This window comes from Columba livia, chromosome 3 (assembly GCF_036013475.1).
Source record: "Columba livia isolate bColLiv1 breed racing homer chromosome 3, bColLiv1.pat.W.v2, whole genome shotgun sequence".
Lineage (NCBI taxonomy): Eukaryota > Metazoa > Chordata > Aves > Columbiformes > Columbidae > Columba > Columba livia.
In genome coordinates, this window is record NC_088604.1 from 63,550,549 (window position 1) to 63,577,680 (window position 27,132).

A 27,132-nucleotide genomic window follows, 5' to 3' on the forward strand; every position below is an offset into this window, starting at 1 on the left:
GTGAATATCAGCTTACTTCTGTACCAGCCCTAGCTCACCCAGAACTCGTGTTGAATTTCTCTGAGCCCCTACAAGGAGCAGCTTTCTAACCTGCCTTCCTTGGCCCTGGTAAGCTGTGTTGTTCTGTCCTGCAAGTCTGACTTTTTTTTCTTCTTTTGACCCTATTAAAACTTAATTGTTTGAAAGAACTGAGTTTATTAAATAATCCAGATAACTCTGTGACTGCCCTGTCCTCGTTATCAGTCGGGTAATATTTATTGCATCTAAAAATGCTGCTGATGGATATTTATTTAAGTCTTTTAAAACTGTTTGAAATAACACTTCTAGATTGCTGATGAAAACAGTGAACAGCTTCCCCACAGCTCCCCAACAGAAGCATCCTCATTAAGTGCTGGTGTTCCTTGGACAGCTGATTTTCTTTTAAGTTAGTTCTTCATCTGTTTGTGCTTTATTAATTTGGTGTTGTCCTCACTTCTTTCTCTCTTACTAAATCAAGTACCTAGCAGAAGTCTATTTTATGCTCAAGCCATACCTCTGGCAATTTAATATGTAACACTATAAAATCAGGAAGGAAAATACCTATTTACCAATGCCTATTTTCTACAAAAAAAGATGAAGACTAGCATTAATTGTGTTCTTCTCTCTATTAGCCATGTATTAGCTGATGACCACATTTCTTCTGCTTATAACTGATGTCAGGCTACCCAGACCGTAGCTACCTGTGGTACCCCATTTGTTGCCTGAGTATGGGCCCCACACTAACACAATTCTCCATCTCCTGAAACATCACCACAGTGACAACACATACAAAGATCCACAGGTCAGAAATCTCTTCAGCCAGCCCCTCTAGGACTTCTAAAAATGTAGTAATTCACCGCATCTCACTAATAGATCTTCTTTAGCATGTTATTTAGATGAGCCTTGAGTGTCCTCAAGTGATGCATATGCATCTCCCTGCTTGTCCTGCTGGTTTCCAGATGCTGCATAGTAATGTGTATTAGGGACCGAGCTTTTTTCTTTTTTTAATCACTGGTAACAGTTACCTGTTTGCTCTATGAGTGAGTTTGTATCGCTGCTTAGATTACAGTTATACATTAAGAAAACCAAAATGAAACCTTTGTTCCTTTTGGCCCTGTGCTATACAAGATCTATGTTTGTCCTCATCTTCCCCATGCAATTTTTTATGCCCCATCTTGTCACTTGTTGCAAAAGAGTGCTGCCTGGGTGTTGCTGGCTTAGGTGATTTTTTAAAAAATATATTTTTTATTATTATTTCTTATTAAAAATTCTTTTTTAAAAAAATTAGAAGTTTCCCTGTATCTGTGAGAGGAAAAGGTTGGGCGCTTTTCCAGAGCTCTGTCACAGCAAAACAAGGGCTCGTAACGACCCCACGAGCTGCCCTGCCCAGGCATTGCTGCTCCTGCGGGTTGCAAAGCCCTGAAAACCGCTGCCGGAGGAAAAGCGCCTCCGGGCAGGGCGATGGGATCGCTCCCTACAGCTCTCACACCTTTTCCCTGTCCCTTCAGAGAAAGGGTGGAAATAATTCTGTGTCTGGGCCAGCGTTTTGGACTTCGGAGGAGGGCTGAAGTTAGGAAGGGGCGCTTGGGACGTTAGCCCTTCGAGAAGGCTCGGCGATTAGATGCTGCTTTTCCCAGTCTCCGTATAATTAAGCGTGTGTGGGTTTTTTTGTTTGGGTTTGGTTTTTGTGTGTGTGTGTTTTATTATTATCATAATTACTATTTTCATTAAAGACTTTTACGATCCCTCCTGCGCCCATGCCCCGCAGCAGGGACCGGAGCAGGGAGCAGCGCGGCGGAGCGCAGCCCCCCCGCGGCCGGGAGGGTGGGGGCGAGGCGGTGCCCCGGGGCGGGGAGCGAGACGGGGGGACGCGGAGCGGAGCTGCCGATCGGCGGCGCGGCGGCATGACAGGCAGCCGACGGCCCGCAGCCGTAGCCGCCGCGGGAGCAGCCGCCCCCCGCCAGCCGGCGGGGAGCGCGGCCCCGGCGAAAAGTGAGATGTCCCCCCGGAAACAGGCGCGGCGGAGGCTGCGCGCCCGGCGGGCGGCGTGATCGCCTCCTGGCCAAGCCATGGGCCAGACGTCGGTCTCCACGCTGCCCGAGCCGGCCAGCGGTGAGTACCGGCGGCGGGACAGCGCGACCGGGGCGCAGCGAGGGCGGGGTGCGCCCGCCGGCGGGGAGCGGGGCCGGGCTGATGGGGGGGTACAGCCTGTGGTGGACGCGCTCCCGGGGCGCTGCCGCCCGCCTGTTCCCTCGGACCGCAGCGGGGACGGGGACGGTGGCGGCGGCGGCAGCGACCGGGGAGGTGCGGCTGCACCCGAGGTGCTCTGCCCGGCTCGGCAACCCCGGAGGGAGAGGGGCTCCGCGGTGCCTCCCACCCCCCGAGGGGCTTGGGGCTTCTTTTTAGCCCTTTAATAAGTAAATAAGTAAGTATGAAGGAAAAGGGGGAAAAAAAGGGAGGGGGAGGAAAGGAGCTCTGGCACCTTGCCCAGTAGCGCGGCTAGTAACCCGCCCATCTGGTTGCTTTTGGCTCCGGGACATTTTATGTGTAAGCAGACTATTGAAAATAAATAAATAGAGTGTGAGTGGAACTCCCCCCTAACCCCTCCCCCGCAAAAAAGCAGTTCTAGCTGTTTGTAAGTTTTTGAAGATAGTACGAAGTACTTGGGAATGCTGTTTGGTGGCATGTTAGGATGACCCGGTGTGTTTTAGTTACTGAAAAACAGAGTGTGTCTCTTCCCACAATAATAGGATGTAGAATCTAAATTAACTCCAGCGAGGTTTGAAGTTTCCTGTGAAAATGTCACTGTATGCTTGTTTTTCCTCAACGCCTGTTTCCTTTGTATCCATTAAAAAAAAAAAAAAAGCAAATCCTGTTGTAGATTTTAATTCTTGAAGGCTGAACTTTATTCTTAATTTGCTTATTGCTACTAGTGTGGGAATGTTTTGTCAAACAGGACATAATGCAACAAACTTTTTCCTCCTTTTTTTTTTTTCTTTACAAGTGTTTCAGAGAATAGTTTTAGTAATAACACATAAGTTTTCAGAAAAGCTCCCTTATGTTGCTGTTGGTACAACTTTCCAGTCATACTATCTCTCAGTCAAAATTTTACATGATTTCTTCTCCTATCAAACATTGCATGAAAGATAAACTTAACCATTTCTGATAAATGTTACCATCCTGCTGAAAGTTTCACCCAGCAGCCAGCACGTTAGAATTAAATCAAGGTAGGCACTGGGAAACAGATGTAAGGAAACGGACCAGTTAAAAGGTTTTGTTAAACTTCCTGTGCAAGAATGTGTCTAAACTCTTATGTGCAGAAGTTTGTTGTGAGGGTATTTTGCGTGGGAGGGGGCCTGTATCTTGACTAATAGTAGCTGTGGTGCCTGTGTTCCCTCAGCAGAATGCTAATGGATGGTAATTGAACTGGATTTCTAGGTTTAGCTAAAAGGAAAAAAAGTCACCCTTGAATTCTTTCCTAACTGAAACCGAGATTTTTCAATCAGGAACAATAAGAAACACTTATGTGAAGATGTAAGTTATGGTGATATTACCTCAATATTGCCAAGTAAATTCTAGTTATCACCAGATAACAGGAGCACTGCACTTGTGGCTAGGTACTGGTAGTAGTGCTTCTGGGAGGTTTCACAGAAGAGCAGTTCTGCTGCGCTTTTAGCCCTTTTGAAAATCTTGGGAGAGTATATCCTCAGTAAGAAAACCCAGGGGCATGTAGATTTCTGGGTGACATGGATTCTTGTGAGTGCAGTCATTTGTTTCCTCTTGTCTGCTGTGCAGGTATGGTCTGAATGCCTATGTTGCAAAGTTTGAGAGGCCCCATCCAGCTCTGATCAGGCCAAGAGAGTGACTTCCATTGGTTCCAGTTCAGATGGGTTGCCCCTTAGGCAAGTAGTCCTAAAATCTTCGTTGATTTTTGGCGTGCCAGCCAGCTACAAGCCATTTAAGTCTTTGACAGCTGCTAGAGATTAGAGTTGAAGGAGATCCCTGTCTTGCACACACAGGAGTTACAAATCTGTTTTAGTGCTAAGGAATCAATACAGCATTCAGATCCCCAGCGAGCCACACAAAAGCAGCTGTGAGAAGTTACTTGCCTGTTTGTTCCTTTTTTTTCCCCCAGCTGTGCCAGCCTGGGAGGGCTCAGATCCTGACCCCTGGTCCCTGCTGTGCCCTGCAGGGTTCAGAGGGGCTGTCAGCTGGGTGCGGGGGAGGGCATCACCAGTAAATCACCCTGAGGCATTCAGGTGGCCTGATCAGGTGAGCATGGTTTGATGTAGAAAACTGAAATGAAAGATTTTTTCCTGAAAGTTGCAGAATGTTAGAAGAGAAGCAATATATGCATGATATAATACTCAGTATGGACCTGAGCCAATGTCTTGCATTTTTTTTAAGATTTACTTTAAATGAAATATTTTACTCTCTTGAAAGGGAAATTTGTACTGAAGTACTTAAACAGACCAAGGTGCTAAGGGCACCTTCCCATTGGGCTAAGTGCAAGATGGAGGCCTAGCCATAAAACTCAAAGTCCTTCTTGACTGGGCTAATGTATGCTCATGCCAGCTGGGTTAGAGTGCCTGTAGAGAGAGGAAGAATTGGATTTTCATGCCTCATTGGAACTTTATTTAGTAGCAATGCTGTCTTGCTGGAGTTTGCCTTTGCCATCAGCTGCAGATGAGGGGGTGTTCAAGTATTTTGGACAGGAGGATCATGACTTTAGTCACCTCCCATAACTGTGAGCGATAGATGGACAGCAAAGCAGGTCTTAGCTGCCTGTGGGCACACACCAGGCAGTCCTTTGCTTCCTCTCCTTCTCGGTTCCAGCTTTTTCAGTTATTTAGATAAATTTTCTAAAGCTTGTTTGTTATTTGTCATGGATAGCAAATGTGAACAAACAGTGATATCAAGAGAGACTTAGGAAGACAGTATAGGCTCTATAGATACGTGGAGAAGGAGGAGTGCATACTGTCTTTGTTCATCTTTCTTTCTCTTTTGTGATTTTCCCACCCCTGGCAGGACCTGATCAACATGATATCTTCCCATTCATTGGCTGGAGTTTGGTGCTTTTGAAGGTTATCAACAATCACGAGCAAAGTCTATCACTGCTACTTTTTGATCTACAGCTTATCAAAGGGCAGCAGAGCTGTGCACTTTTTTCAGTTGTTTTTTTTTTTTTCTTTTTGGGTTTTTTTAATTGGGTAGCTTGGTACTAGCCACAGTACTGGGAAACAGTGAGGTACTCAAGTGGAAATGTGATTGGCATATTGGGACGATAACACTGAAAAGCAGATGTAGTTAGGTGGCAAAAGGTTTTTGTTGTTTCTTGGGTAGTGATGCCTTGTCAAGAATGAAACTTACAGTAAAAACAGATCTACTGGTGCTCCTAGGAAGAGGTCAGTCAGTTCAGCATGGAGTCTGTGGAGCGTAGCAGAGGATATGTGGAGGCGAAGGACAAGCTACAAAGGGAAGGTCCCGGGAACCTCTTGCCCCAGTGGTCAGGGTGCTCAGCGGGGCCAGTTGAAGACTGGGGTCAGGTCCCTGTGCTGGCCTGCAGAGCCAAGTACGTAACCCATGGGCCTGTGTACTCTGGGGTGGGTGGGACTTTCTCTTGCTGTGTACATTTTACAGAAACAGAACACAAATTGTCAGACTTGTGTTTCATCCTATTACAGACCCAAAGTTTTTTGCAAGGACATGAAAACTGTACTTTGACAGCACAGGAAAACCACTTCCCACCCAGCTCCCTCCATAAGATGAAAGCAGTCACTGGTAGGATCCTGTTGTTTGTTGACCTTGGCACTCAGTGAAATGATTATCATAGGTCAGAAGTGAGCATGTTTCTCAGACTGCTCTTTTTCATCTCTCTTGGCATTATGGGATTTCCTGTTCATTGGCAAGGAAACAGCAGCTTCACCTGTGTCTGTGCAGAGGAATTGTAATTGCCTTAACTGGGAACCTTATCTTAATCCTGAAATGAAATGGAAATCTGGTATTTGTTTCAGCATTTCTATGTGTTGGTAAACTAACTAACTGGATATCAGTGCAGCAATTTCAGGACTTATCTGGGAAGAGAAGTTATTCCAGTAGTGCACTTCGTTAGTCACTACTTGTGAGCCTTACTGAGAATGCTGTTCTGGAGCGAGAGCTTCTGTTCTTGAGCAGTTGGACAGGGAGGTACTCAGCCATAAACTTAAATTGTCATACTGTCTCAGTCCACTATGAATCTGAATACACAGACAAGCTCTGACAGCCCAGACAAGCCCTATCATTTTTAATGAGAAAAAAATGAAGTTCATTTTTATCCTCCAGCTTCTCTTCCTTCAAAAGTGGAAGAACTTTGACATCATTGCACTTTACAGGAGAGCATCTCAAAGCATTTACAGGTGTGGTGAGCTACTCGCAATACACCTCCCAGCCAGTCATTCCGGTCATTGGTGCACTTGAAAGAGTGGAAAGCAGACATATTGAGCTGAGATATCACATCACATTTGATATGAAGCCCTAACTGATTTGTCCACAGCCACAAAGGAAGTTCTGGGAAGAGAGCCTCATCTTTTTTTTTTTTTTTTTTTTTTTCTCTGCTCCGAGGTTTAAATTGGTTGAGAACTTTGAGGCCGAACCCATCTAATACTGCATCGGGAATCGGATTCCTTTTTTTCCTTCTTATGCTTTTGTAAGTTATGGAAGAGTTATAAGTACAAAGGGAACTCTGTTTTCAGTTGATGCTAAATTTATATCCAAAGCTTTTCAGTTCTTGTGGATCTTGAGCATGGGAAACACTTTCCTCATCTTACCAGCATTGTCAATGGGGCTACAAATGTGACAGCTCCAGAATTTGGGTTAATTAAGTAGGGAATTTGCCCCAGACTTTGGGCTGATTGAGTGGATACTTTAGATACCTAGTAAAAGGCATAAAAATTTCATATTTTCAGACAGAATGGGTAGCCATGAATTTGCTCGCTGCTAATGGGAACTGCAAGAGCTCTTTAAAAAAACTGGCCCATGTGTGTCTTGATCTACAACATCAAACGTAATAGCAACTGCTGAAAGTGTAGGTCTCAGCACCCAACCCCATGATTCTGATTTGTGCTGTTGGTGAGGGTCCAAGTGTTAGCATGTGGAATGAATCACTAGAGGAAAAAGAATGTACACAAACATAAAATTTATTTCTGTGATCATGGGTGCTGCCGTATACTCTGTGATCTGCCAGAGCAAAACTCTGCCCCAGATGCCTTCGCAGTTACTGCCATTTGGCGTAGACCAAGCTCTTAGGCTGCTGCAGTAACTCATTGCAGAGGAGGCTGCAATCTGAGCTGAGAGCAGAGATCTTGTAAGGACACAGAGGACCAGCCACACGACAGGAACGGTATGTGAACCACAGGAAGATGTGTGTGTGAAAATAAAGGCCTAATGCTCAACAGGTCCCAGGTCAGTGTCTCACCTCACGTTGAGGCTGCTTCAAGGATGAGCAGGAATTCTCCTCATTTAGCTGCCAGAGTCCATGACCTTTCATTTCAGGCATGCTGGCTGAGATGCCTTCATGTGCTGACGTTTGTAGCCACTAATCACCTGTTCACGGTGTTAATCATCAGCTTCCTCGTCTGCCATGAGGAGGGCAAGAGCTGGCTCCTGGGAGGTCAGTGTGGGCAGGGCAGCAGAGCCCCATGGGCTGGCTGGGTTTGTGTAGAGTTGTCTTCTCAGATGACCACCCTGATACTTCCCCCAGATGAAAAGCTCACGGGAGATCTCGTTTCCTCCTGAGCCCCCTGTGCTAAGCCCCACTGACAACTGATCCCACTCTGCTGGATCTCAGCCACCGCTTGGATCAGTTGTCTGTCCTTTCTAGGTCCTCAGCTTTCTTACTGCTCCTGGGTAATATCGCCTTGTCCTTAAGTGGTGTTTTCTGTTACAGATTTCAAAACACTTTCCAGTCATTTTTATAACATTCCTTGATTTAAACGGGAAAACTGAGCACAAGGAGGCAGGACAGTATCTGGGGCACAGCCAGGAGGAAACGGAAGAGCTCCCAAGTCTTCATCAGTGTGTGACCTGTATCACAGTCCAGCCCATTAAAAGCAGAAAAGACTTGAACATTTACGTCCTTTATATGTTTTTGCCTATTTAAAGTTGTCCTTTACTCATTTTGGACATTGATGCTTTTTGAGATTTAAAAAAAAAAAGAAGAAACAGTAACGTTGCTGAAAAATACTTTGAATCAGTGCTGGGTTTGGATTTATTTTTCACTCTATTTTATTGCTTTAAAATATAATTATGATGATTAAAAAAAAATGAGTGAGCTAAACGTGTTGAGTCAATCACTGATACATTTAGAAAAAACAGCCTACTTCCAGAACTTATTTCTGCCCATTTTATTTAAAATGTAACAGTGGTTGGAAAAGTATTTTTGATGCACAACAATGTGCCAACGGGCTGACATTGTCTGATGTGGAGAAGTTATTTCTGAAGTGTCTTTTCATTGGCTTCTCTGGTTGACATAAGGGGCATTCCTGATCCTGTGCTTTTTCTGATGGGGATCATGACAATGTGGCAGAGAGAATTTAATTCGGGTAGGTCTGGGCAAGGCCAGTGCTAGGCGTAGGAAAAAAGACAGGAGGTAGTTTGCTGGTGATGGCAAAAAGGCTCTGGTACCAGGCAGTGATGGCTCCAGTCTGTTTTGCTCCCAGCCGATCCCAGAGAGGGAGGACAGCAGCCAGGGCACAGGTGTGTGTTGGGGAAGGGGATATTCAATTTTGTCTGTACTCCTAAGTGGACAGAAGTCAGTTTTGCCAACGCTGCTGTGAAGCCATCAGTTGGGTCTGGTTTCAAGACACATAAAGATATTGATGTTAAAAATACATGCAAAACTGAAGAAGGAAGAGAAAGAAAATATGGGTATGAACCATCATCTGGGAAGGCAGGCAGACAGTGAGTGTTTCTTTATTTTGTTTTAGGACCCCAGAACAAAGTCTAAGGCAAAGATCCAAGTCGAGTCATTTATATCCCCTCTTAGGTGAACTCTACAACCCCTAGACTGTCAAGTATTCTGGGGCAAATGGAAAGTTACAGTGGAACTCCAGAGTGTGCCATCTCCTATGATGTTGTATGATAGAAATGGTTCAGTAGAAGCTAGGTACAAAGGTCACTGTGAAAATCAAGGTGATGCATGGTGTTAAGATGGACTGTTTTCTCACTGTCTCTGACCAGAATCACAAGGGTAACAGTGCTGGGTGTGCTCTCTTTTGGGTTTGTTCTGGGTTTAAATATTATGATCTGTGAATCAATTTAACCTTGCCTACTTAGAGTCCACAGAGTTGTTTGCACTACCAGTCTGCACAGACAATGCAATTATCTCTGTCCATCATGTGGAGGCTCATTATTAGGAAATTTGATTTAAGACTTGAATTGCTTGCAGGCTTTATGCAAGGTCACTGCATAGGAATGAATTTCTTCTGTCCCCAACTTGGTATTCAGGCACTTGGAAATAAAGTCTCTGTCAAAACTGAAAGTCTTATTTACCTCTCGCTGCTTTGAACAGCTGTGATGATCAGTGTAAGTGGGGAAAAAAGCTAGGGAGAAATGAGGATCTAGGTTGCTCTGTCATTGCATGGATGTTTAGGGCATGTAAGTAAAATGAGAAAAAAAAAGCGAAGATAACGGCTTGCTGTCTGTATTGTATTGATAAAGGGCTGACCAAGTCTATGTTAGATAACACTCTTCTATATAAGACTACGAAATTGTGATAATACTTTGTTACTTGGCAGATTGGAGTATTAATACAGCATCCTGTGCCAATGATTTGTGAGAAGAAGTAAACAGCAAGAGGCATGTTGCCTTTTTCTTCTCTGATTCCTGCTTTGGTTTCATATGAATTAGAGTGGTGTTGTGTCGAGCAGAGTTAGACTGTGATACAGCTGTCCTAATATGTGAAACTGTGTGAGCAAAACCAGTTCTGATGCTAAAGATCAGCCTGCATATTGAGAATGTGCTTTTTTTATTAGTGTTGCAAGATGTCTTCATTTTGACCAACTGCCCAAACTGTCAGCAAATCCTCATCATCTAGACAGACCATCCTTGTTTCAGTGTTATTTAATCCTTTTTGTATTTTCTGGATCTGAATGTTTTAATGTGTTACCCAGTAAAAGTCCAGGAATGATGCAGAGTCCCTAGATGCTGGTTGGGCTTTTAAACCCAGGCTATTACTGTTCTGTGCAGAAAAATAACATGGTTTATAGTCTAGAAATAATTCAGGAAAAATACGTAAAATCTCTAATGTTTATTGATTTAAGCTAATCAGGTAATTTGCACAATTAGAATAACCGTGGTAGACCATGTAACTTGATGTTTTCACTGCAATCATTGATGTTTTCAGCTTAAACCATTGCTGACGAGACTTAGAGGTGAACAGAGACTCTTCAGGCTTAAGAATTTTTCTTTAATGCTTCAAGCCTCAGCTCAGAAAAATAACTCGACTGCAGATTTGTCACCCCTGGTTGTATTTCTGGCATTTGCAACCCAGAACTTTGTTGATGCACATTAAAATTATTGTCATTTTGCTTGAGCTTTTCTGCTGAAGAAGACAGGGCTCTTCTTGCCTTTTGCCTGCATGGCTGCAAAGCAAGGACAGGCAACAGAAAGTGATTTGGATCCCAATTTCTGTTCAGTAGCCAGCTGGACTAAGTAAAATAGCACTTGTCATGAGTGAAACTTGGTCTGAATGCCCTGGAAACTTCACGCAAGGGCAGCCTGGCATTGGAGAGGGTGGTGTGTTGAAGAAACAAACCATAGCGATGGGAGCCAGGCTTTGCACCCCAGCTCAGCCCACTGCAGGGGACACACCTGTGATCTTCCTGCTCAAACCAGGAGCTGAGGAGCCAGCGCCGTGTGCCAGTGTCTGTGTATGCATCCCCAGAGGACTGCAGCCTCTGCTGGTGGATCCCAGATACCAGTGTGAGTCCGTGTGTGTTGTTGCACAGATGCCAAAAAGCACAGCAGCTCATGCTGTAGCCCTAGGTTACGTCCTTCTGTGCCCCCAGGTGGTTTTTGCAGACACTGTGGGGAGCAAGATGCCTGAGATAATTACTCCTAGCCAACATTTCCCCATGAGGCCTCAGTGTGGCTTGTAGACCTCCCACTTCTACTGCCTAAGGGATGCACAGAGGTGTCTAATGCTCGGGCACCAAAACAGTGAAGCTCACCAACACAGGAGCATCTTGAGTTAAAAATGTAGAGTGACCCCGAATAGTGAGAGATGGTCTGTTTTGTGACTTTTCTCCCAGTTGCCTTCCTTGCTTATAACCTCCAAAGATCAACTTACCTGAAGCATTTATGTCATAACAAGCAATATAAACTCACTCAGGCTGAAAAATAATCTCCTGTGGGCTTTAATTTTTTTTTTTTTCCCCCTCTTTCCCCCCCACGATCCTGGATGAGTCAACAGAGAAATGACACTTCCATTGCGTGCTTATGAAACGTAGATTCAGTAGGATACCATCAAGTAGTTTGAGTCACGTTACCACTTAAAGTTGTTGTAAGCTGGTGGGAAATGATTTTTAGATACTAGCTGTGTTTATGAGGGGAAAAAAAAAACCAAACAGTTCATTGCCAAGAAATTGGGCATGTTTAAATTATACGTATATAATGTGTTATAATTTATTTCACTGGTAATAATTCAAAACTGGCCGTGCATTTCCTTTCCTGTAAATTCATTCAATGTGTTTGAAGATTACTAGTTTGTTTCTTGGAGTTTTATAGCTTTATTGCATTTCTGAGGGGAAGGAAGTGTTGGTTTTGGCACGGATGCAAAGAATATTCTTGTTCTGAAAATGTGAGGCAGTGTTATAGTGCACTGTTAATCTGGCTTCTTTTATGTTGATACAGAGAAGGGTGTAGTGGTTTTCTTGTCCTACATGCTATGCTACCATGCTTGTTTCTTATCTTCCAATTAGTTGTTCAAATGATTGATAAAAGGAAGGAAAATATTAGTATTAAAAATTAGTATTAAAAATCTGTACATGATTTAAAACAATTGCAGTAATTATAGAGTAGTTCCCATGCTTAAATTCTTAAAATTAGAAGTTTTAGAAGGCTGGTCTGACTCTTATAAGAAGGCACCAGGGTCAGTTTCTTGGGAAGAAGATCCTATTGTTGTTTCTTACTTGACTATTGCTGCTTCTTACACATGAAGGAAATACATGAGGCCTGATGATGAGACATGAAAGAGACCCTGTCTGTGCAAGGGAGTGAACAATAAAACAGACAATTAAAACTGTGGATAAAGCCAGTTTGTCGAGAGCTGGACAAGGACTGAGCAGAAATGAAAAACGGTGTATACTTTAGTTAGAGGAGAAAGCCGTAGAGAGTAGCAGAATGTGTGCCAGCAGGAGAAAGAGAGAAATGTTAACTAAAAAACATGGCAGAAACTACATGACCATGATGCTGGGCTTTTAAAGCCTTTCGTTGGACAATACAGTCATGTAACTGTGTTATGTGAGTGAGCATGATTCTGAAGAGAGGAATAAAGTTCTTGTTGGAAAAGTCTGGGCAAATTCACAGACACCTGAAACTGAAAAAAAAAAAAAACCCCAAATATCTTGGACACTTACAGCAGCACCTCTGTCTTAACTCCCCTCTGGCACTGCTCCTCCAATCAGTCCTGAGAATGCTCTTGTGTGATAAATATTGTTATCCCCTTACCTCGCTACAGATGGACCCTGCCAGACCTGAAAGCCACAGACCAAAGAACTTAGCAAGCACAATTGAACATGGTTTTTTGTGTTTGTACCTTTCAGCCAGCCGTCCTGAAGTGATTTGTTTGTAGAGAAAACATCTCTCTCTCTCTTGCTCAGCCTACAGTGCATTCAGGGTTTCCTCAACCACAGAAGAAAAACATTGCAAGAAACATCCCCAGAAGATGAGATGAAGAAAAAACAAATAAATGAAGTCCTTGGTTAAGTGGATGGTGGAGGAATACAGCTGCAGACAGCTAGGGAGTTAGACCTGTGCTGGGGCTCACAATGCCATTAGCTTTTGGAGGGGAGCAGCCTCCTCAGGATCTACCTGCCCATGGTTTAGGAGATCTTATCATTATATTCTGAGAGTCTCTGCATGGGAATGCTGCTGTTTAGGATATTTGACAACCTGGTTTAGCACTGAGATTTGTTTGAGGGGATATATGCCAGCAGAGCAGAACTGAGCCCCTGGTATCTTTTCATCAGCACAGAAGTGTCTGGTGGCCCAGACCAGCTGTTTGGTTTTTTTAACCCCCTAAGCATTAATATACTCTCTGTATATATGGAGTCAGAGGTTTCTTACTTTAATTTTTTTACTCTTCATGTAGTAAATTCCACATAGGAGTGATGGGAGAGTGGAGGAAGAGCAGAGGCAGCAGAGCTAATTAAATTAGCCATTTCTCAACACCAAATAAATACCAGGCAGTTCAATCTCATGAAAAAAATACCAGCATGGAGCCCATTCTTTCTGGTTTAAACAATTACTTGCATGGCCAGATGTCATTGTGTGGAAAATTCACAAATCGAGAGAGGTTTCTTTTGTCTTATTCTGGGTATTTTTTTATAATTCAATCTTTGCACCTACCATTTTTGGCTAAAAAAAAAAAAAAAAAAAAAAAGTCCTTCTCAAGGGGTGGGGAAAAAAAAAGGAGCGTGTTTGGGGTGAGAGAGAAGGGAGGGAAGTTCGAGGAGACAGGTAGCAAAGTAAAAAGTCTTTATGAGGCCTTCTAGTAGCTCTCTCTGGCCCAGCACCTTGCTATGAAGTTACATGAGAAAGCCAACCATTAGTATATCTTAATGCAATTATTGTTGGTATCATATTGGTAGGTTTTTTCTGTCATATTTATAGGAGAATCTTCTTTCTAACCCAAGAATTATGGCTGACGTCTCACAGAGAGATACATATACATGTACAGTCACAAAAAGTCACAGAAGTTTTTAGCATCAGGTTATGGTTTATGTTATATTTTGCTGTAAGTTTCTGTAGCACATTTTTCAAGAAAACTGTGATAATTTTCCAAAATATTTCTTATCTCTTATCAGCTAAAACAGAGAAGCCAGAGCTCTGGTAGCAGTAACTGGATTTAGGCATAGAGAACTATTTGCAGTTGGAGGATGGGTACATGAAGTCAGTGGGCATGAAAGACGCTGAGAGATGGAACAACACTCTCCAGAGCTCCCCGGTAGCAGAGTAAGGTAGGTTTAGAGTAGGAGTAGGTTAAGAGCCCCATAAGTAGCAGGGATATACTCTGGGTCTACCCATTTCTGGGTAAGTGCTGTAAGAGGTAAATGGGATCCTTCAGTTTTGTGGATACAGCCTGCCATTTCATCTGGCATTGCCTGAAAAACGAGCCACCCAAATTCGAGTCACATCAGTGAAATTATTGATGAGAACTTTTCCTTGCAGTGAAACCTGCACTAATGTTTTTTAGTTATTGCCCTGCCAGCATTTTCACTGATTACTCACCTGTTCCTATGGACAGGTAGTTTTGTGCTTGTAAAAACAACATCCAGATATAATCCCAGAAAAGTGCTTTGACTTCATATAAAATTGCGATTACATTCTTTTCAACAGCTTGACTGAAGCACATAAAGGACAGTATTCTGGCATTGTGTATTATTAGCTCATATTCTGTCACTGTACATTTAGCTCTGGATTTAAGCTGTAGCTTGTTTTAGTTGTGAAATAGGTGCATTTGTCAAAATATTATGTGGAGGCAAAGTTCCTTTGCGAAAGCCAGCATGTAGGGCCATGACCTCTGGAGTAGTTACAGGAACAAGGAGCTTTCATCTGCACAAATAGCAAGAGCTGCGTTATATATTTGGTATTTTTGTTTTAGGGTGCTTGGCTGCCTCCCCGGGAGCAGGCACTGAGCTCGGGATGCTGCTGTGGCTGGGGGAACCGCATACCCCTGTGAGCAGCCGCTGGGGCTCACTCTGCGCCCCCATGGGTGGGCATTCCTGGCCACCAGTGCCTGCTCTTCCCCTGGCCCTTGCTGCAGCGCTGGTCTACATAAAAGCGTTCAGTATCAGTGATAAACCATGCTATTCCTAACAGATGAGTACATTAAGATATAGTCTTTTGTCTTCCTGTGATCGCGATGAAAATGTATTGAAATCTCCTACCAAATATGGAAAACTTTAGTTTTACTTATATGGCTTTTATATGTTTTCATCACCGTTTCAGGTTTTCCCTGCAATACCTTAGCTTATGTGAGCATTGTGTGTGAAAGCTTCTGTATGACCAGCCAGCGATGTCCTTCTGTACCTTCTGCGTGTAAGGCAGAAGACAGGCCCTCTGTGTTGGGCTAGTGCAGGGACTGCCACGTGTGGGTAGTGTCTGTGCAGGACAGGGGTGCACGGTGTGATCTGCTGGTCCCTTTCTGTGTCCCTCCTGGGGTGAAAATGGCAGCTTCCTGCCAGAGCTTGGCTTCCAGCTAGAGTGAAAAGTGAGAGCAGGCTCTAAAAATGTCGAATATGTGTGCTGAGTACTTGAGTGTTTGCAAAAATGGGAGGGAGGTGTAGGGGAAATTATAAACCTTTTTCAAGGCAAGAAAAGTGACTGAACCCTTTATCACTTCTGTTCATTTCTGAAATGTCACAACCACTCCCCTAAGCTCGGGAAGGTTGCTGTCATTTGTTTGTAAGCTGCTTGAAGGCACTCTTTTAAAGAGTAATAATTAACCTCTTTCTATTTCAAAACCTGTTCTTACATGATACATAGGGTATTTTGCTGGAGATGAAATTACGCTGGTGCTTTGTTGAATGTGGCAAAGAGAATTTCCCAGAAGGCATTTTCTGAGGGAGGTGAATTGCTGGGGGCTGCAGGAGGGCCCTCCGCTCCTTCAGTCAAGGTTGGAGCTCACAGGCTTCAAACCACACAGTCGGAGCAGCACTCGGAGGGTGACCATGAAGATGTTGTGCCTTGCAAAAGTGCATGGGGACTCTGTTCAGTCTCTGATTACCAGCCCAGAGCTGCAGCCCATCAGTGTGGGGGCATGAACATCCATCATATGCGGGCTCTCTGCTTTCCTTTACCTCCTTGGATCCCCTCAGCGATGCTATTTTGAGAGCTGCTGAGCAGGAACTCAAGTGACCCCTGACTGCCAGGGTGGTCTGCCCGCCTCTGGGCAAATTCTTGAAGAAAGACCACTGCGGAAAGACCACCAGTGGAAACTCAGCATTTGCTCATTTCTTTCTGGGAGACTCTGTCCACATCTTGATTAATTCTTAAATAAGTGAATAAATAGCCCTTTCTTGCCCTCGTTGAGTGCATCAGTTTTTGGGTGAGTTGGAGAAAGCATGGGATGAGTGCACGAGAAACAGGACACACAAAAACTGGCAGCAGGAATTTCTGAAGTGCTACTGTAGGCTTTCCTAAGGGATGCTGGCTTTCCCAGGGACCGCTGGAAGCAAGCAAGTGCTTCGTTACATAATGTTCCCTCTATAGGAAAACATTTGGTAGTAGTTTCAAAAAGAAATCTTTACAGATCTTAAAGCCGAAAATTAATTTGGTGAACCCTGATGCTGTACATACTTTATTTGGGAGGATTTTGAATTTCCATTGCTGCTTGGAGTTGCTAGAAATAGGTGCAGGGCTTGCCAGTTGTATTCAGGCTTTTTACACCAACTTTTTTTTTTTAATCAAGTTCTTACAATGGCACTTTTGAGTGACTAAACACAGGTTTTGTGTTCAGTTCATCTATATCAGCAGGGGCATGGCACTCACAAAGATACCACAGAATCTGAGTAATCATAAAGTCTATGAAATCCTGATCATTAAGAAAGCAGCTTCAGTTTCATTGGATTTTTAAAGTAAACCGCTTTGGTGTTTTCATTTGTATTCTGGCTTGTAATTACTCAAGGGTCATTTAGCCTGGTTTACCCCTGCAGTCATAAATAATAATTAAAAATAAATATTTTTAAGGAAAACTGTGGGGTTGGTTTTTGTTTGGTTTTGATTTTTTTTGTTTGTTTGTTTGTTTGGGTTTTTTAGGGTTTAAAGGGAGTGTGTCATTCCATAGAGCAGGAGTGACCTCCATCAGCATTGGTCTGGCTAAGTAGACTAAATTATAATTGATGTCTGTACACGGTTTTGTACAAGGTAAATAAATTAATGTATTATCTGATTCAGGGCAAGCTTGAATACATCTTAATGGTAACTGGAAGGCTTAACGTTTCTCACCGGGCTACAATAGCTCCTAACTGCACCTGGCTCAGTAGGGAAAGGAAAGGTGTTCCCCAATGGCAATGCAGGGGTGCATGCTGACAAAGCTGGGTGGGCTCATATCCCCCTCACCAGCAAAGAGGCATCACTGCTGGCACAAAACTCTTATTAGTGATGTGCATGGAAGCTCTAAGTACTGAATGAAGGTTGTAGCTCTGTAATAGTACAGCACTGAAATAAATTGGTGGGGGGAAGATGGGGTCTGGTATTTCTTCTGTGAGTAATTGCTTTCAGACTCGAGGGATGCTCATCCAGCTCTAGCTAAAACAGTGCAATTAAAACTGTCACATAGAAGTTCAAGTTGGCTTTTTATTTTAGTCTACAGATGACAAAGGTATATTTTATGACTGCTCAGTGCCAGCGTCTGAATGAGAGAGGTGTTAGAAAAGGACATACTGCGAACAAAATCGTATGGACTTTTGGTAGCTAAAAACTCTTACAAATGCATCAGCTGAGCAGGTGGCAATGAAAAATCAGAAATCTGTTGTTCAAGCTGTTCTCTTTCATTTTATAGTTAGAACTGGAGCAAGAATGGTCTTCATGGTTTTTGTTTGTACAGCTCTCGTCACAAAGAGGTTCTGATCCATGATCAGCCTTCTTAAGCACTGCAATAATAGTTATTCATTATTAACTAAGAGCAGAGGAGAAGTGGGGTCCTCAGACACAGCATGAGACAAACAAGTGGGGAAATGAAGGTATCAATTATGTATCTGCCATGTTGATGATGCTTTTAGAGAGTTTTCCCCTAAGGGAAGAATCTGCTGAAAGAGCTGAGCGTATTCTTTGTGCCTTCCCTGACAACAAGACAAAGTCTCCCCATCATCCCCAACCCCATCCTTTTCCCTTCCAGGGGGAGTGATGCTTTGGTTAGTCCTGGCTGGTGCCCGGCCCTACAAGGAGAGAGCTGCTGGCCCTCCCACAGAGAAGTGGAGTCCTAGTTTCCAACTCCACCTCCATGAGCATCTGCACCCCGGGCTGCAAACAGGCTACTCTCCTGCATGGCATCATGGTGCTCTGAGCCGAAGGGGACCTGCTTTCTCGTTTGCAGTTTGTTCCAACCAAAGGTCTTTGGTTATCCATGACGTGCTTCCATAAACACTGATGCCATGGAAAAATTGAAGTCCAAAATATGTTTGATTACAGCTTTCAAATACACATAAAGGTAGTACTATAATTCCACTGGGTTTTGCTCTAGTGATTTACAGGGCCAACAGCTTACTTGATGGGACTAACTATTTTTTATTGTGTAGGAAAGGGAACGCGCTATTTTTAAAAGTATAACTGAATCCTATTACAAATTGCACACAGACCTGTCCTTTTATATGAACATGCCCCTGACTGTCCAAGTTTAAACTGGCAGAGGAAGAGCAGCTGGGCTGACAAGTATGTCAGCTTGTGTCCGATTTTCCCCACCCTGGCCCTAATAAAGAACAAGATAGAGGGAATAAAACAGCTGTTTGCTGAGCGGCCGGGGATGGAGAGAGTAATGGAATATGATGCGGAATAAAAGTCAGCTGCAACTTGGCAACTTCCATTTCCTCATAGCAAAGAACATGACTTAGACTGTATTCAGAACTGTGATATTATACATACAGAGTGATACGCGTAATTTTTACAGGCCACGGTTTTAGAGTTGACAAATTGGCAATTTGACTGAGAGGACCTGTGTTTAATCATTCATAGTTTCTTCTGAGTGTGGTGAAGTTTTATTATTATTGTTTATCCAAGCTGGTATCTAGCAACAAAGACAAACATTTTAAAGGCAGCTAAAAACTGAACTTAAGCACAGTTTTCCCTACAAAGACTACAGAGTTAATAGCTTGTACAAACATTTGCAATGATAGCAACACTCAGAAATTTGCTGGTTGGATTTAAAAGTTTCCTTGACCTCCCCAGCAGGGTTCTGAGGCCAGCAGGGTTGCAAAAAGAAACTATTTGCTTCAGGTTTGACTTACACGCATTTGGACAAGTGAAATATGCTGTTTCCTGTACTAGAAAAAAAGGTGTTGAAGTGGTGCCAGTATAAAAGAAAATTTCGCTTTTAAAAGGCAGCACAGTGAGCTTCCGGCTGTCCTGTATAGGGGATTTAATTACATGACTGATCAAATTGCTCCTAAGGGTTTTTTTTCTGGTACGTAAATGTTCTGTTCTTTGTAGAATAAGAGCTCCTTGTTGTAATACTTACATGTGAGAAAGTGCTGGGAGGGGAGCCCACAAAACCAAACCTGCTCTCAGATGTATAAACATGTTAATTCTGAAAGATTTTGTTAAAGATAGTAATAATAAAGGGAAAAGCACATGTGTAATGTTCACATGGAATAGTATTTAGCAAGAGTGCTGTGTGGTCTGGAATGAGGTGGGGTGGGTGGAGTGTGATGTGGGGAAGAGATGTGTACCTCCTTCCCCAGCTTCCTTCATGCAGAAAAGGAAAACAGCTATCAGTGTTAGCACTTCAGGCCATCATTGCTTCAGCGCTGGACATGGTTCACGAAGGTGTCGGGCTGTGCCGGCAGTGAGCTAGGTACTGACTTCGTGACAGAAGTCTTCCATTTCTTCCCAGACTTCTCCCCCATCCCCTCCCTGTTCTGTTCCTGCCCCAACTCTGTGACACACCACCCAGCTCAACCAGGTCAGCAAAACTATTTGCCTGACCCACCTGTGTCAGTAGTAGCAAGACACTTGTTTTAAAAGCCTAGGCAAAAGGTTATTTTTCTTCTGGCTCAGTGCAGTGATAAAGTGCAGCCTCACAAGCGGTCACCAGCACAGCTGGTGGTTCAGCCGATGTTTCTGTCATCACAGTGTAAAAGCACAGGATGAGGGGGCCAGGAACCCACTTGTGTGGGCAGCATCTCTGTCAAGCCATACCTGTGTCCTGCCTCTGCTGACAGTGGCAATGGCTTCTGGGGACACATCCAGCAAGCCAGCAGGGCAATCTCTGTCTTTCCAGGTGCACCAAGGGAATGGCCAAAAGGCATTGGAGAGAGATCAGCAGCTCTGGGTCCTTTAGCAGGGTAGGCGAGCTGTTAGCAGAGTAAAACCCTCCTCTGGATGACGTACACCTCTGGAGGAACCAGCCAGCTGAGATCTGAAGCAGCTCCAAGCTTGCATTTGTTCGGGTATGGAGGGGAGCTGAAACAACCCAGAGTAACTTTGGCCGTGCTTTGACTATTTTGCCAGCGTTTTAACTCTGCTCAGATAGCAAGTGGCAAGTGCCATCTGAGGCTGTGCTGGTTCACTATTTGAAGGCAAACGGGCTCCTAAGAGCATCTGGACCTGCCCGGGAGTTAGCAGCCTGATGGTACAGAGACTGCTCAGCAGAGTTTGCACTAGATGACAAGGTTTGCATTCACTTTCCATCTTTCCATTTCCCTTTCCCCAAATTCCTGTAGACTGTGTTTCTCATCTTGTCAAGTTCCTGGGAATGCCAGGGATGGGATGTCCCAGCAGGGCAGTGACATGGCATACCTGTCGCCTCGGCTCTCCTGTCAGGATGAGCCAGCACCAGGAACCTTCTCCCACCTTCCCTTTCCTCAGCGGACACCACTGCTACTCAGATGGGGCATCCAAGGGCTCGTGGCCCATCTGAGGCAGATGGTGAGTAACTTTGCCACTAGCTGGAGAAGCAGGAACAGGGCCAAAGGCTTGCCTGTGACAGGCGTGGCCCGGTTTTATCTCAGCATCAGTATTACATACCTTCTAATCACCACAGAAATGTTTCCTTTTAATTCCTGTTCGTTACTACACAGGAGAGAGGCCATATACTTGCTTTGCTTTATTTTCACACTTCGAGATACTGTCTGCTGGTAAGTTTCACTCCTTGCCTGTAGTTAAAAAATATTTGATTTAAACTTACTGTGGTTAATTTTCTCCCCTGTATTGAGGCTATACCAAGAAAAGTCAGTAAGAAAATATTTCCAGTTCTGCAGTTTTCTGGTTTTCAGATATGTGATATTAAAAAAAATATCATTATAGTACATGCAGCTTACTTTTAGGTGGAATTACATAATTATGCAAAAATATTTTAAAACTATAAATAGAAATCTATACCATTGTACTTCAAGGAGATTTATCCCTTAATATTCTGACACAAGAAGCATTAATTATCAATCCTTGACTGTTGAAAGTAGTTTGCTAGCTCTTTTATGTACGTGTCTTTTAGTTGTTGTTTTTTTCTGTCCTCCCACGTCTCTTTTACTGTGCCTGTCCCCCCCCCGCCCTGTTTTTGTGGAGAAGTTGCTTGGATCCAGAATTTGACCTTTGACCTGGTGTTTCATATATCTGGAAAATGTAACTGTCAGGAAATTTTCCATTTGCTGCTTTTCACTCAGGTATTGGGGTTGAGAAAAAGGGAATAAGCAGCTTGCGTTAAACTCATGATCCCTTTCCTTCTGGTCGGAGCCAGCTGTGCTCGGGTCAGAGAGGAGGTAGCAGGAAGATTTTTGGCCAGATCACTTTCAGACCTGTATAATGGGATTGCTGAACTATTGCTTATTCCTTTCTTAGGATGCCAAGAGGATGGAAGTTAAACATTTGATTGAAGAGGAGGAAGTAGTGCAGGTGTCCTAAGAAGGACTGCGTAGTGCCAAAATGTAAATAAATTGCAAACACATGTTTGTGGGCATATTGCAGGCATAAGGTCAGGTCCTTATTTTCCTTTAGACTTTAAGCAAACCCCTAGAGTGTTTTGACACAAGAAACAGGTGAGAAGAAAGGTGATGTGATCATAGAGGTATAACTGCAGTGCTCCCCCAGCTCACATGCCAGTGCAGATGGAGCGGACAAGAACTCTGTACGGGTTCCTGCATGAGAGGTGTAATTTAGTCAGGCTGGGTAGCCCTGACTAGCTGTGTTGCCTGTGGTATTTCCAGTGTCTCTACAGAGTGCCTTACAGCAATAACTGCTCTTTTGCTGTACAATTAACACAATGGGAGTGAAAACTATACCATGAAGTAATTCTGAAGCTGCATGTTACAGGCACATTGTGTACATTTGGGTTGCATTAGCAAGAGACAGATTGTGGTAGCTAATGTGATAATGTGATCGCCTGTAACTTGACAAAACAACCAACAGCACTTAAGTTGATGTGGTTATTGTGAACACGGGGAAAAACAAAACAAAACACAACAACAAAACAAAAAAATACAAAACAAAACAAACAAAAAAAACACAACAACAACAACAACAAAAAACCAAAACAAACCAAACAAAAAAAAACCACAAAACTTAAAGTAACTCTAAAGCAAAGAGGTCCTTTATGCTTCACCCCAATGAAGCAGCAAGTGTGTCTCAAGCCCTGAAGTTAGCACTGGTTTGTTTACAGTTTCTCGTGTAAGGTAGTAGGAAGGCAAGGTAAAGTCACCTCCTTGCTTGCTGGTGACCAGTGTCTTGTGGGGTAAGGGCTTCCTATCTAAGAGACAGATAGTTAAACAAGCTCTTCCAGGCTCTGAGCAAGTTAATCCCAGGTGTACAGGTGAGAGAATGAGGACTAGAATAAATGCCTGTGGCAGGTAGCACCATTGCATGGGACTTTGCTCATGTTCCTCTTCTGGGTACTATAGAAGAGGACAGTGTGGCTGGGCGTTCCTTGGAGCCATACACCTTCTTCTCTGAAACGTGGAGCCTTAGGCATCTGTGCTATTGCTTTCCTTCCCTTGTAGGTGCCTGTGTAGCAGCACCTGTGCTTTTTGCAGAGCTTAGGCAGAGACTGATCACAGGTGCAGGAGCAGAGTATGGCCTTTTGTCTCCAGATGCAACAAAGATAAATTTTGCACCTCCTTGCACTATTTGACTTTCTGCAGCCAGGTAACATTTTGCTGTGGTGAGATGCGAGTTACAAGGTTCAGCCCTTTCTGGACTTTGGCACTGCTGGTCCATGTGTGACTTTGATGACCCAAAAGGTGTTTGTACGTATATCCTTGTAGAAACCTGGAGGCATTCAGACAGTTGTATCCATTCCTGCCCTGGTAATTCCAGGAGGATCTCCTCTGGCTCTTTCAAGGCAGCAGCCAGCATCCCTCTGAAGTAGCCGCTACCCAGCCTGTTTAGCTCATTGCCAGCAGGAGGTCCAATTAACATTTTGCAATATTGGCAGTTCCATATGGAAACTACCATTCAGCCGCCTACATCTGAACTTCAGCTTTTTCCTTTCATTTAATTAAAACACAATCAAGTCAATTAGCTCATGACAGAGTTTCCCCAAAGTTAAGCTCCAGATGTATGGCAAGGCAAAAGCATTCATATGCCAATTCATTGTGTTGCTCAGAGGTAGATTATAGCTCTTCCATTTGTCAGTTTATCCACTGGGGATTAGTTGCATTTTTTCCCTTCCAAGTAGAAAATAAAAAGGGAGAAGGAAAAAAACTTGTCTTTCCATCTGGTTCTGGTCAGGAAAAATCAATATAATATCACAGAATTTGAGAGATTTATAGAAAGTGACATTGATAGTATCAGAATGACTTCTGGGTTTTAATGACCATGTCAAACATTTTACCATGCAGTGTCTTGATTTTTTTTCCAGTAAGCTTCAGGAATAAGCGGCTTACCATACTCTATAGCAAGTCGATGAGTTATTGTTCTTGTCACTAAATGAGGATAATATGCAGCTGCATAAACATGTTGATTTTCTTGGCATAAAAACCATGACTTCCAACTCTGTACCCTTTGGCAAGACTGTATAGAAAATCATAACACTGTCAGAAGAGTTTTTGAGGTCTCAATGAACCAAGATGGCTTTTGTAGCACATTCCTACAGGGCAGCTGGGTGCAGTGGGAGGAAGAGGAAAAAAAATAACTGTACCAGCTACCCAGTAGCTAATAAGCATAGGAATCCTTCAGACCCAAATCCACCAATGAGGTATCTTTGAACTGAAGCCGTTGAGTCTTCTGTTGTGTTTCTTAATTCATTTATGGTTAGAGGTGGCAATGCCTTGAGTCACCTGTGTTAAAACAAAGAGGTTATCCTCACACACTTTAAGGGTGATGCAGTGATACCATGGCAATACTGCAAGATACCCAATGCTAGTGAAAGTCTTAGATGCTGGTACTACCTTAGTACCTGGATATTGGTGGAGCACTTGGTTCTGTGCCTTTTCCCCTCTTCATCGTGTTTCCCCACAGCGGAGAGGAGAAGAGACTGTAGGCAGACTGTTCCTTCATCAGGCCACTCTCCACTTTGCTTTTCTTTATAAGGATCCAGACCAGAACTGCAGTGCAGGGGTAGGGATGAGTCTTGGAGATGAGGAGGTCAGAGAAGGGATTGCAACACAAAAGATGCAGCACTCAGAGGGGTGGAGAAAGAAGAAAACTTGCCACCTGCTGGTACTGTCTTGTACTTAACAGCCCAAATGTGAGAAAGAATCTCTTAAATATATATGCTAGTGCTCCAGCAAGATTAGATCATTTGTGGAGAACAGTGCTGGTGAGGGGGTAGAGAGGCAGAGGAAAGAAAAAAAAAAAAATGCTGCTGACTACTCATTTGGAAGGTTTAATAGCATTGCCATCCTGTAATAATTGGTGTTTTTTAGTATGAGAAAGATTCAAGTGATATTGTACATTCTCATCTGAAGTATAATGTCTGTATTTCTTGCAGAAGTCCCATGCACATTTCATCACCCATGACGCATATGAATTCCCTCATGTGTGTAAATGAGTGGACTTAGTTGAGTACCACATCACATTCCTCCTGGTGTTCTCTCTTGCTTGTGGCTGAATGGCCCCAGATCTGGTTTCTGCAGAGGGCCATGACTCCCACTCCCAGTTAGGGTGTTCTTTGGGAAGGGAAGGATGGTAGATTTCAATGCTATTTATTCCGGAAGGGGAAACCAATTGTTCCACCTATCCTGTGAATGCTCTAGGCAAAAGCATGTTTATTTTGTGGACTTAACCACGTTCAGGTAACTGGTATGTGCCAGGCTGTGTAGCACGGTCAAGTTCATGGCTGGAGTGTCCTGGTGTCCCGCCTGCAGCTGTGAAGCTGGTTTAGGTGCCTGCCCAGCCCCGTCACCAGTATCTGCCCATGCCACAGCCCACTCCTCACTCAGCCTGGACACTTCAAAGGTTTGTAGGATTGTGCTGAAGACTAATTCGCTGAAGTGACCCAGATTAAAAATTGCCTTTTGAAAAAGGAAAGAGGGTGGGAAGGGGGGCGCATTTTTGATTGGGATCATTCAGAGATCTGCTTGCGATTAAGCCCAATGAACAGTTGTATTTTTACAACTGAAGGGATGGCATATTTTTTAAGGTCAGGAATAAGCAGATGGAAGTGCAAAGAAGCAACTTCCCAGGCTGACTTCATCACCAAAACTGCTCTGCTGTGAAACTCCATGCTGGAGTGCTGTTTTGTGTAAAGAGAAGCAGAGATTTCAGATAATTTTAATGTCATGAATTACGGCATCTATACCTTCAGAGAACACCTGATCAGAGTTTCTCAGGCTCCCAATAGCACAACTTTTGACATACACACCTAAATTCTACCTTATTTCTTTTCTTGGACTCATTGTAAGTGTTTTTTACTCCAGTATCTTAAGAATCTGTGACAAGAGTAGACTTATTAAACTTCACTTATTAGCATTGATTCCAGTGTACTTATCAGCTTGGAGTTTCTGTAAGACTAAGTTGAAATTATTCATGTTTTTCATATCATGTTGGTTTTGGCCACACAACACCGAACTCCATTTAAAACACTATTCAGATAAGAGTTATTAAAGAGCAATTTTATAATATATTCCTGCTAGATTACAGCAAAGTCTATCTCATAAATTCTCATTGGGACTAAATGTGAATGTTGTCTAACATGAGAATTTTAAAACTATTCAGATTCAGTAAATGATTTTTCTACAGAAAAGTCTTTTGAGTATACTTCTACTGTAGCAAGCTACCTAGTTACTCAGGTTTGACCTTTTTGAAATCATCAGCAACTCAAATTGTAATAAACTACAAGCAAGAAATTTTGTTCTGTTAATGATTTAAATATGGTTCTATTAGAAAAAGAATAGTATGGGAACATCATGGTGTGGGGTTTTTCCCCCCATATATCTTATTACTCTTAGTATTCAGTGGTGAGGTTAGGTTCTACTGGCTTTCCACTTTCACTGCCAAGAGTAAAAATATACACAAGTAGAAATACAGAACAACCTATGGCATAAATGTAGCCCTCTTTTTCTGATCAGGAATTTTCCTTAAGTCAAAACTTTAAAAAAATGGTCTTAATGCGTTCCAGATTGGCAGGCATGGGACCCAGCACAATCACAGCTGTTTGCTTCAGAGGAATTTATATTAAACTTGCTTGAAATGATCTGATGGATAGTTTTTGTTGCGTTTTGCTTTTGTAAAGTTAGTTGTAAGTTCATACCTGAAGAAGGTGTTAGTGTGTGTCAGTGCTGACATGAACGTCTCGGTGCTGAAGTGTATCTTGCCCCAGGAAAACTGTGGTGAATTCACACACCTGCTTCAGCCACACAGCATCTCTGGAGATAATTCAAAGCAGAAAAGCGTCTCTTATGCAGCTAGGCAGATCAGTGTGGCTTATTGCAGGTAGCCTTCCTAGGATAAGGTGTGTTCAGGCATTTCCATCTTTGGGTGTTTATGGGAAATTTGGGTTCATCCATGAACTGAACTGATGTTTGCTGGCTGCCCACAAGCTTGGTGAGAGCCTCTCCTTTTTGTGTCCTTCATCCAGCTCATGGCCTGTGCCTGAATGATTTGTCTGCACAGTATCTCAGCAGGGTTTTTGGTCTTTTACAACAAGATTTCTTCTTTGCATGACATCAACATGTATCGTTCATATACTACTTCTTATGTACACTTCGGGTATAAAATCTTCACCTAGGACAGAGGACTGGAATATAATAACATAAACTATGCAGGTAG

General features: G+C 43.3%; 1 protein-coding gene across 7 annotated transcripts in view; it reads left to right on the forward strand.

The window, feature by feature from the left end:
* The window catches only part of PHACTR2 (phosphatase and actin regulator 2), a 142,078-nt gene that overhangs the window by 62,232 nt on the left and 52,714 nt on the right, over positions 1-27,132 (forward strand). The window contains exon 1 of one of the 7 annotated variants that reach the window (XM_065057241.1): positions 1,870-2,130. The exons of 5 other annotated variants lie outside the window; for them this stretch is intronic. In XM_065057241.1, coding sequence (XP_064913313.1) covers positions 2,088-2,130 — 43 coding nt within the window. In that variant the 5' untranslated portion in view covers positions 1,870-2,087. Of the gene's footprint in view, positions 1-1,869; positions 2,131-27,132 lie in introns of those variants that run through there. One more of the 7 variants, XM_065057242.1, reaches the window with a different exon arrangement.